General features: G+C 34.9%; 1 protein-coding gene across 1 annotated transcript in view; it reads left to right on the top strand.

Moving 5' to 3' along the window:
* Positions 1-11755, top strand: part of LOC108579046 — a 29767-nt gene that overhangs the window by 170 nt on the left and 17842 nt on the right. Inside the window, exons 2-3 of the mRNA XM_017942475.1 lie at positions 1481-1842; positions 9947-10201. Of these exons, the coding sequence (XP_017797964.1) occupies positions 1481-1842; positions 9947-10201 (617 nt within the window). The remainder of the gene's footprint in view (positions 1-1480; positions 1843-9946; positions 10202-11755) is intronic.

The following is an 11755-nucleotide window of genomic DNA, read 5'->3' as shown; positions in this document are numbered from 1 at the left end:
GCCAGTTGCGCAGGTAATTCCAATAAAAGAACCATTTCCTATGGAACCAGCACCCGAGTGGCTGATAGATTAACCCTTTGAAGTCTGACCAATTTTTTCTTGACCTTCCTACTTTTTTTCTTAACTTTCATTTGGGAGTTAATATTTAAAAAAGAAATTCTACCGAGTTTAATTTGATATACAAGTTAATTTAAAATTTAGAGGGCCAAAATTGTGATGGAAATTTTAATTCAGAAAACGTTCGATTTAACGCTTTGAAACCTGAATTAGTTTGTAAAAGTAACTCTCTAAAACTGTGCTCGTGAGAAAAAGCGAGATTATAAATGGATTATTCTCTACCATTTTTCTCTGTTCAGAATGAATTGGGAGATACGATATCCCTCAACCGCATGGTATACTTTATTTAACACAGATTGTAATAAATTCTCTGTCTCGTAAAACTTTTAACCGCTGTGTCCACCGAGTATGAAGTTCTTAAATTGTGACATAAAACATTGGAATTTCATTATCCATACTCTTCAAATTTATTCACAGCTACTCTTTAATTCCAACTGTAGACAATAGCTGTTTGAATAAAGAAATTTTTAAGTGATAATGCACACGGTTTTCATAATAGGATATATTCGAATTTTTAATATTGACGAGAATTTAGAAAAAAAATTAGGAAGCCTGTGAAAGTTTATGATTTTCCATTTTTATAGAGCATTTTCTGTTAACAACTAGACCTATTCTATTTGATTTCATCCACTTCAGTTGCAATGCAAAGCACAGTATTATATTTTCCTCCAAAATGTTACATTGCATACTATATTTAAAATAAACAAATTCAAGAATACATCGTATCACCGTTTTAGAAACATTATTAGCTGAATGAACTTTTTAAAAAGAAACATATAGAAACCACAAAAATAAAGCAGATATTTAAATTCGTTTTATTTGTTTCGACAAAAAATAATTGCTCGTACTTACACCTGACCTGAATAAAGTATCGCACATTTACTGATAAAGCACACTGACTGTAAGCCAATATGCACGGTTTTTCAAGAACGAAATTTAAAGTAAAACACCTTAACGAAATTTTCATTCGAACAATTTCTTAGTATCTACTATAATTTTCAAAATATACAGAAAAGTCGGAAAACATATTTACCTTTAACGTATGTTTTCGCCCTGAGAAACCGAAAAGTAGCAAAAAGGAAGATACTTCTACCGAGATCCCCTACAAATTTGCAAAATTTCAAAAAGATCGGAATTTTCTGATTAACGAAGTTCCCTTGTTAGCATGTATTATCGCTGTGTAAACAGGCAATTCAGTATATTCGCATAATTTCTATCAGTACATACACGACACATCCTCCAAATATACATACTAATACAACACTCTCTAAGCATGTCCTCCCTTCTATTCTCTCCTACTGGTATCAGAGGCTATTAAAAACCGCAAAAACGAGGAAAAAATTCAAATCGAACTGTCAAATAGAGTTTCGAGGAAAAGCAAGAGTGAGAGAATTTCCAGGAATTTCACTTAATCCCAAGAGGAACAAACGACAACCCGGCAGCCGTCTAACATGTTTGATCATGCGTTTCAGGTGGTCGCAAGGACTGCTGTTCCACCAGGCGATGGTGGATTGCGCTCGAGCAGCGATTTTATTGCCCCTCGGATCGAGCATCCTGAACTGTCAGCCAATGACCAAGTGTTCCCTGGTCGAGACAGCGTTTCTACTGCTGGTGACAGTCTCGACGGTGAACATGTTGACGACAGTACTGAACGACAGCCCGATTTTTCCGGAGACAGACGAGGAGGCGGATCTGGCGGCTCCTCTGCTCATGGACTCGCCTCAGGCAAGTGTTCTTCTGGCTTTTATTCCCGTTTCTGCTGTATTCGGCGATCGGGAGATTTGGTCCCTTTTTAAGCTTCGTATATCGAGAGCGTGCTTTGAATTTATTTCGAACCTATCTGGAATTTTTTACTCCCACTTCTGCTCTATTAAGCCATTCCGAGATTTCGTTTCCTTTAAGAAAACGTCCCCTGAACTTTTTGACAGTTCTTGCCATTTTTTACTTCCGCTTCTGATCTATTAGGCGACTGCAAGATTTGGTTTCTTCTTATTTGGAACTTATTTGAAATTTTGTATTTCCAATTTCTGTTGTATTAGGCGATTCTAAGATTTGTTTTTGTTCTTCTAGCTTCGTGCATCGAAAATGTGCTCTGCATTTATTTGAATTTTTTATTTTCATTTCTACTGTGTTAGGCGATTGCAAGATTTGGTTTCTTCAAGCTTCGTGTATTGAGAGCGTGCTCTAAATTTATTTGGAACTTGTTATTACCATTTCTGCTGTATTAGACGATTGCAAGATTTGGTTTCTTCTTATTTGGAACTTATTTGAAATTTTGTATTTCCAATTTCTGTTGTATTAGACGATTGCAAGATTTGATTTCTTTAAGCTTCGTGCATCGGCAGTGTGCTCTGAATTTTTTGGTAGTTAGAATGGGATTTTATAATAATACATGGTAACAATTTGAATTTATTTGGAGTTAATCGTTACAAAATAACTGTGGTGTTAGTGGCCTTGTTTAAGTATGTTTGGTAGTTTAACGCTTCTGATGTTTTTCAATCTTTTATTGAGATATTCTGATTCAATGAGGAGTGTTTGAAAATTATTACTCAAGACTTGAATGCGATAATTACAGCTGAATGAGAAGTACATTTATCGAGACTTTTTTGTGTAATTTATTAGTTACTTGAAGTTTTACTAACAGCAGAAATTCAGAGGTTTTGCACAAATGTCGTGATATGAAAAGGGAATAATTTTCTGTCGATCCAAATAGTTTAATAATACCTCTTCTTGAAGGAAATTAAGTGTGAAATAAATTTAAAGTAAATGATGAATGTTTCATGAATAAATGGAAGAAAGTGTAAAAAGTATTCTCTATTTTCCACATTAAGTATACCAATAATCAGCACCTTCTCCATGCTTCTCCTTGAAAATCGAAGAGCTTACACAACTGAAGAAATAAAAAATAAAAAGAAATAGTTTCATCCGTAAAAAAATATACTCTTAACACGATAATTTTCACATACAAAAACAACACAATTAATAAAAACCTTCTCAATATTGCATCCCTAACTCCCTAACCCCATTTATATTATTCTCTATACTCGTTCCAAAAACCTAGCATATAACAAATAACCATAGAAAAAAGAGCAATTAATTAAACCTACTTAACATCGAATAATATAACATAAATAAAAGTCACTGGATCGTCGTAATTAACTAAACCTAATTAAACCAAGTTGTTAAATGCGAATGGCCAATCATAAAGCTACCAACCCCAAAAATGTACAGAAACAATACGGAACAGAATTTCTAAATTCAACGAAAAAATGATTCCATTAAAATTGTACCATTAAGATATAATCTGAATGAAAAGTACCTAAAATGCAATAACATTTAGATATAATCTCTATTAAGGGGTCATCCACGTTTCTCTTTTTCTTTTGCATATTTTGAAAAGTACATAATATCGTAGAAATAATTTCAGCCCAAAAGCAAACTCGAAGTTCGAATTATCCACGAAGTTATAGCAGTTCGAACGAAACCACAGGTATTGTTGCAAAAACTTTAAACGCGTTTCTCTCGGCACAGCATGGTGCAGAACGGTCGGCATAACTACCTCATCGTTCATCCGATTAACTTCATCTTTCGCACACACATTCTGAATAAGATTCGCCATCGGCTCACGGGGGGCTTCTAAATAAACTGAAGCATTTTTGAATAACAAAAGGAAATGTACGGGGTTTTAAATGAAAATCATGACCCTTTTTTCAAATTGTTGCCATTGCTGTAATTTGCTTTTACTGAAGAAACAACACCCTCTTGAGCCAAGAACTACCATCCCAAAAACCGCTAAAAGAAAATCGAAAATTTTTGTTTCTGACCACTCGTACGAGCTGAATCATGCTCACCGTTTAGGGCAACGCCACAGAAACCCGTTTTACGTCATTCTACATAAGAATTTTCAATTTTTCATTTCTGTTTTCTACTCTATAAACGTGTACTTTTCTAACGAAAAAGAATTAAACCAATCAGCTGAATAGTTCGTTGTTGATCACATTTTAGTGCCTAGAAACGTACATGACCCCTTAAAAAGTACCTAGAATACCGATGCAAAAATCGCTCTCAAAGGATTTTCGGTAAATTCAGCGACAGAAACGAAATTACCAGCAAGGATTCTAAATACGAAGCATTTAGTACGATTAACCGTATGATAAAAAAGAGGTCGAGTCGAAGAAAATTCCACGAGTAGCGAAGAAGACGAAACACGGCTACGATAATGGAGAAACTTCTGCTGGCCAAGGGAATCCCAGAAAACCGAGAAGAATTATAACGAAACGATCATCCCTGGCAATCGGGCGACGCGCCAGTACGCTCGATCGATCATTTTATTGCCCAAACAACCGTGCCTCGTCCTGAACCGGTGAATTATGATACTTGGATATATTGGTATCGGTGGCAGAGATAATTTGCAACTTGGAAAGGCGAGGAACATTTGTCGTTTGGAGGTAGTAAATGACTAGAGGGTATGCGGGAATTTCGGTGACGAACTTTGGGGGTTGCAAGTCGATGAAAAATAATTTAGATGAAAGATAATGGAAAATGTTAGAAAGAATCGTTTCTTTTATTCTACTTTTATTTATTTTAGTTTATTCTAATTTTTACCCATTCGATTCTTTCTATGTCTCAATGTCTAAGTCCTCGTATTTAAAACTTGTTAAATTCTCGTATTCGTAAATATTTATGTTGCTGAATTCCAGAATTTCTGAGTTCCAAAATTCTAAATTTCTAAATGCCTAAGCCCTAAATTTTCAAATTTCCGAAATTCTCGTATTTTCAAATATTTAAATTCCTAAATTCCCGGGTTCCGAAATTTCCAAATTCCCAAAATTCTAAATTTCTAAATGCCTAAGCTCTAAATTTTCAAATTTCCGAAATTCTCGTATTTTCAAATATTTTAATTCCTAAATTCCCGGGTTCATGGGGTTCCGAAATTTCCAAATTCTCAAAATTAGAAACTCTTGAATTCCTGAAATTTCCAAAATTCTAACTTTCCAAATGCCTATGCCTAAAAATTTCTAATTTCCGAAATGTGATATTTTCAAATTTGAAAATTCTCAAAATTCCTGAGTTCCGAAGTCCCTAAGCTTTAGGATTCCAATGTTCCAGAGTTCTGACATCCCGAAATTCCCAAATTACAGAATTTCAAAATTCCGAAATGCTTGTCGTCAAATTTCAAAATTTCCACGTTGTGAAATTCTTAAATTCTCAAATTCGAAAGCCCTGAAATTGCTGAATTCCAGAGTTCCTAGGTTCCTCAATTCCTAAATCCCTAAATTTCTAACTGTAAGTAGAAAATAAATAAATAACGAAGGACAATAAGTAGATGAGAGATAACAGAAAATGTTCGAAAGAATCATTTCAATCAGACTCTTTATTATTATTCACTATGTTTAGTAATCACATAGACAAATATAAAGACCTGCAACGACTGATATCTCAAATATTGCACATCAATATATTTGTAAAAACGAAATTAACGCATATACAATAAAAAATCAATGTAAAAACGAACGAGCATTCGTGAAACAAAAATACCTGTGAATTTACCATTAACGAAGAATTTTGTTCGAGTAATAACGCCGCTGATTTGTTAACGACGAACGAATATACGCAAGATGCATAATGTCATCGTCCTTTAAACTAGTTAAGAGTTCTGCAAACTTGGGACTCGTGTAATCTCCAGTATACGTTATCTTCAACCGCAGGTAGATAGTTCTAATGCGAACAGTTAAACTACATTACAGAATTGGGCATGAAATCGGGAGAAATTTCTGTTAACTTGATAATTTCAATCTAACCGCGATAAATCCTATTTTAAGAATTTTAAACATCACGCTTATCAATGAAAGCAGATAGATTCGGAAGAGAATAAATTCTATCCGAAAGTTGAACTCTAACCTTCCGCCAAAGTATCTTGAAACACTGCTATCTCGTAGAGCAGAAGGCTCGGAAAAGCTGCTTTTCCAATTTTCACAAAATCGAATTCCCGCGTTCTTCAAGCGCGCGTACATTTTCGCGGCCACGTCACGTTTAACTCAATTAAAGACTTGAGAGACGGTGAAGTGCCTTTGAGCCTGGCTCAAGTTTCGGATCGATCTTCGGTAAGTACAGCTGACACCACGCGCGAAACTCTAAAGCGCGCCGTTCGCGATTAAACGGAGCCTAGCCTTTGAGTGCCACTCAAAAATTATTTATAGACGAGAGTACGTTCCAGCGTGTTTAGTAATTATTATAAAACGAGCCGAGGCACGATACGTGTTGAGATCTTGGAACTTGGCGATAGATCAGACCTGGTGTATTGAAATCGCTGACGATTTCTCAGATTACATACCGGGTGTCCCAATTCTTTCCGATCAAACTTTGTCAGTAGGTTCTATGAGTGTAAATAAGAGAAAAATGTTGTATAAACATAGGTCGTTTGAAGCTTTATTAAAAAGTTATAACGATAATACGAAGTACGGAGGGAATTGTAACGGGTGTGCGATTATTAGCGATAAGTATAAGTATATTCTTCTTCATCTGGTATTTTTCTTCGAACTTTCTAACGAAGCTTCAAACGACCTACGTTTATGTAAACATTTTTTCAAACGCACTCTTTCTTCCACGCAGAAAAATATTAAAAAGAAGAGAAATTGAGATATTGTTAAACGTGTCGGGGACTTTTACGCCACCCTGTATTACGTTCTGTTATTCGTCTAAATACGAGAAACAACACTAGCATCGTTATTGTTCTTCTAAAGACGGCTTCCTTTTATAATTTCACTCTAATAATGTGATGTAAAACACGAAACCATTGTTCACGCTCGACAAGAAAAATGGCTGCTATTCTGAATTAAAAAGAAGGGAAATTTTCCAAGTGACCCAGTACACGCGGTATAATGATTCACTAGATTGTTCACTATGCTGCATGATAAATCTTCTGCTAGTTTTAAGTCAATAATAAACTTCAGCAGTCCATCATCCCAATCTGTGTCCATTAACAATTCAGAGTAATCTTCGTTGATTGTTTTCATATTTTACACTCATCCCTGATCAGCTAAATTGATTAAAAGTAAGACAGAAGGGATGACGGAAACCCGACTGCGATATTATTTACGCTGAGAAATATACAGATAAAAACAAACATAATAGTTTATCCGTAGGGTGTCGTGTAACGGGTGGTACAACTGGGAAGGTAGTAATTTTGTATGAAAAACTGAATCGAATAAAAATAAGGAATAAAAATTGTTTCATAAGAAGTTCAGGTCTCGAGAAAATTAAACATCGAAAAAATTTAAAATCTCGAGAATTTAAAAATCTTAGGAGTCATTGTGGGAGGAGCCAATTTGAGACCGAGTCCCAAAACTTGACGCGGGGGCTTCCTGGAAGCGTCTGAAACGGTACCCAGGGCTTTCCATAGAGTTTTTAGGGTTTTTCGAGCACCTAACCTTTTGATTACAAGGAAAATCTGCGAAACACCAAAATCACTAACTCAAGATCACAAAACTAAGAAACTAATGCAAGTTGTATCTTGTCTGTGTTGTAAACTGCACAGTACTTAGGCTAAATTTCGTTCAAGCGTACTTTCCTAACCAGAACGCAGAATTTTCATAATTTCGCGGAACACTTGTAACAAGTTTGCGAAACACCGGTTAAATACAATTGCCCTAGGGAGACGGAGTGTCCTGTAGAAGATCTCCTCCGCGCAACCAGAAAAGAAGGCCTCTCCTCTACTAAACAACTTGTAAGAAATAAACACTGAAACCCAGCGAGTGTTGTGTGAAATAAAAATTTATTTCTGTAGTACGCAAGTCAGTCGATTATTTGATTTCGATACAATTTCACGGTGCAACCTCTCTCCTTTACAATGTTACAATTTCAGCAACTCCAACAGCAACATTTTCACTTTATTCAGCAAAAAGAAACGCAATATCGAGTACGGAAGTGAAAAAGTGCAAACGAAGCTGTTCAGTTGTTATATAAATTTTATACGAAGAATATTATTTTACATTTATGAATAAATACTGAAGGAATTTCTAAATCACGTTAAAAGATTAGAACAATTAATTAAAGTTCTTTTTTTAAATTCAATAGCCCTTCTAGTAAAATATTTGTATTGTTAAAAGTATATAATAATTACTAAAATTAATTAACAAAAATAATCAAATTCTGCACGGTCCTATCTTTTCCAGAACAAAATTAAAGCACCTTAACTTAAAATTGAACTTCATTTCTGAAAATCGAGACAGCATGCGCATTTCATTAATTTGGAAATACATTCAAGCTTCCAATTTAGCTTCTATAAACGAAACTCATTATTCCAATGAAAATTCTCGCTAATCACCTTCTAGAAAAAGAAGAAAGAAAAAACGATTCGGAACGGTGGAATAATTTACACAAATCCCAAGCATCCGCGGGAAAACGAATAATCCATCAGCTTTAACGTCGTTACCGGATGTAATTAGAGAACGAGAGTTTAGCAAGTCGAAATGATAACGATACGCGGGTCGTCGCAATCGATAGGCGATCTACGGATGTTTGTATAATTAAAAGTTTGATTAATAGACGCGTACGCGCACACATACGGGTTAATCGAGCCACAAGGCTGTCGGTAAAAGGACACGTCACGGTTAATCCCATCACGCGGGTATTCCGTTGCGAACAGTTTACACCGCAAGCGGCCACCGCTGAATTCGTTCTGACAATGCGTGTCATGTCTCTATTATAAATGTCTCTTTCTCTAAACCACTATTAGGTACTCGCGTATGTGTCTTTTCTTATTTATTTCTCTGCTAATACGAATAAGAGAAATTTCGAAAGTTTTTAATTCGTGAGTTTCGAAATTCCCGTATTGTCGAATGTCTAAATTATTAAGTTTTTATGTCCTAAAATATGTAAATTAATTAAAAATTCGTAAATTCTCAAATATCTGAGTTCTCGAATTCCAGTGCTTGGAAATGTTCAAATTCCCAGATCCATAAACCTTTAAATTCCTGCGCTTGAAAATTCTGAAATTCCCAAATACCTGAATTCCTAAATTTTTAAATGTGTGAACGTCTTAATACCAAAATTGCGAAATTCAGAAACTCTGATATTCTCAAATTCGACAATGCTCAGGTATTTAAGTTCCTAAATTCTAGAATTCAAGAGTTCTGAAATTCACAAAATCGTAGAATCTGAAATTCTTGAACTCCGAAATCCCAAAATTTCTAAATGCCCAAATTCTCGCAATTATAAATTTCTAAATGTCAGTGCCTCAAAATTCCAAAATTCTCAAGTGCCCAAGGTTCCTGAATTCCAGAATTCCCGAGTTCCGAAATCTCTAAACTATTAAATTCCAAAGTTCCACAACTTTGACATTAAGTTAATAAATTTCAAAATTCTCAAACTGCAAAGTTTCGAAATTGCTGAATTACAGGGTTCCTAGATTCCTCGCTCCCTAAACTGTCAACTTTCCAACGAGTCCATCCCGTTAAATAAATAAAGTGAAAAAGAAACTCTCGATCTTGTCAATTATAGGTTGTTGTTCCTACATGAAATGACCGAGGGTATTAATAGAACTTTCAGCGAGTGTAGTTTCACTTTAAATAGAATATTTAGCAATCAAAGATTTCCTGGTTACAATACACTTTGACCATTGCGAAACGGGGTTATTTACACTTTTAGTGAAAAACAAAACCCTGCATTTCTAGGTAGTAAAAAATCTTCGAATACATTCTTCACTTCAGTTTCGTAACTAAATTCTCATCTAACTAAAAAGTGGTCGGTACAATTACGTGTTTTGATAAAATAATATTAACGAATCACTGAAAACTTTACACGCTTGTGAATTACCTGGTTGTTTCAGTGCGTTTTATTCGGAACATTCATGATCTGGTTCGCGAGTATCACGATCAACCTGGGTCCGACATTTTTGAGCGGTGCTTTGGCCGCGAACACAGAATCGGGTCATAATGCACCCAGCTGTCCCCTGGTACACGGCCCCTTCCGCCATTACATACTGAACGTCCTCTGGATCGCCATCAACATGATCTGCGTCGCTCTCACCCTCATCCATCTCAGGAAACTGCACAAAGACCTGACCAAGGCGAACGTCGAAGCGGTACGTATCTCGTTCTTGCGTTCATTCGCCGAGGGAAATGCGCTATATCGAGGCATGCATCATCCTTTCTCGCGCTGAACAGCTGCACGGAATCACGAATGCCACTTTGTGAAGTCCAGCGAGGCTTTAGGATCGGGTCATTTCACATGTTGATGACTGGTAGATTCGTTCGCGTGAAATGGATATATTGAAGTAGTGACATTTTTAGAGAAATAGTGGTGTTTTGTTTGCATACTGTTACAGTTGAATTTCTAAGAGCAGAATTCGCGAGTTCTGAAATTGTCAAATGCCAAAATTCCTGAATTTCTAAGTTCCGAAATTCTTCAAGTCCCGTCTTTCTAGACTTTCAAATTTACAAATTCTCAAGTTCTTATGTTTCTGAAATGCAATGTTTCGGAGTTCGAAAATCAGCAAATTCTTAAATTGCAAAATTCCGAAATTAAAGTTAATTCGCATATTCTTATAACCTGAAATTCCTAAGTGGTTTAATTCCAGTATTTGGGAATTCCGAAATTGTGAAATTACCAAATACATACCTAAAGTTCGTTAAATTCTCACAGTCTCGTATTCTCAAACCTCTAAGTGCCTTGGATTCCTGAATTCCAAAATTAGCGAATTCCTAAATTTTTAAGTTTTGAAATTTCAAAATTCTCATATTCTCGAATTTAAAAATTCGAGAATTCCTCGAGTTCCGAAATGGCAAAATTCCTGAGTTTCTATGTGCTGAAACCTTTTTCTGACATTCTCATGTTCTCAAACTTGACAATTCTAAAATTTCTAGGTTTACGAATTTCAGAATTCCTGAGTTCTGAAATTATCAAATTTATAAATTTCGGAATTTCAAACTTCAGAAATTCCTACATTCACAGGATAAATATTAATTATAACAGTCGTAGTTTAATAGTATCGCAAACTCAACAAAATGTTGTAACATGTACTAATAATTCATTTTACTGGAACCAGTCTATAATTCATCGACAACATCTTCATATTATTAAACCTATACTTAGTTATACAACTTAATGCACGCCAAGTAAACAGAATGTATACAATTTTTTTTAATACAAGAGAGAAATCCAAATGTCACATGTTGCTCCGGAACTTTTTCCTTATGGAAAAAAAAAAACAAGTACTTTTCAAACTATAATATATAAATGTTTCTCCTCAGTTCGATTATTTAACCTTACTGTTGACAAATTTTAATTTTCATCAGTATCGATTTGGTATATCTTGTATTTCTAAATTCAACAAATGTTCACAGATTTAATAAATCGCGGTAATAATTAACAAAGAAGAAAACCGAACAAACATTAACTATGAAAGTAAAATAGAAAGTAAAATGTTAAGTATGAAAGTAAAATTTTAATATCATATTTTACGAATGCGTTATAGCATAGTTGCAGCTACTGTACTTTATTGTTCCTTTTTATTTTTCAAATTTTTACACTTTATCCATAGTATATTTTTTGTATCTTAAAGAAGAATTTTTGTAGAGCACCGTTCATAGTTACTTAAAAATAATTTCTTTTTCAAGTGAAGAGCTTATTTTCAATA

The sequence above is a fragment of the Habropoda laboriosa genome, unplaced genomic scaffold (genome assembly GCF_001263275.1).
Source record: "Habropoda laboriosa isolate 0110345459 unplaced genomic scaffold, ASM126327v1 scaffold42, whole genome shotgun sequence".
Taxonomy (NCBI): Eukaryota; Metazoa; Arthropoda; class Insecta; order Hymenoptera; family Apidae; genus Habropoda; species Habropoda laboriosa.
Note: the sequence above shows the minus strand (reverse complement) of the source record. Positions and strands in the feature narration are given on the sequence as shown.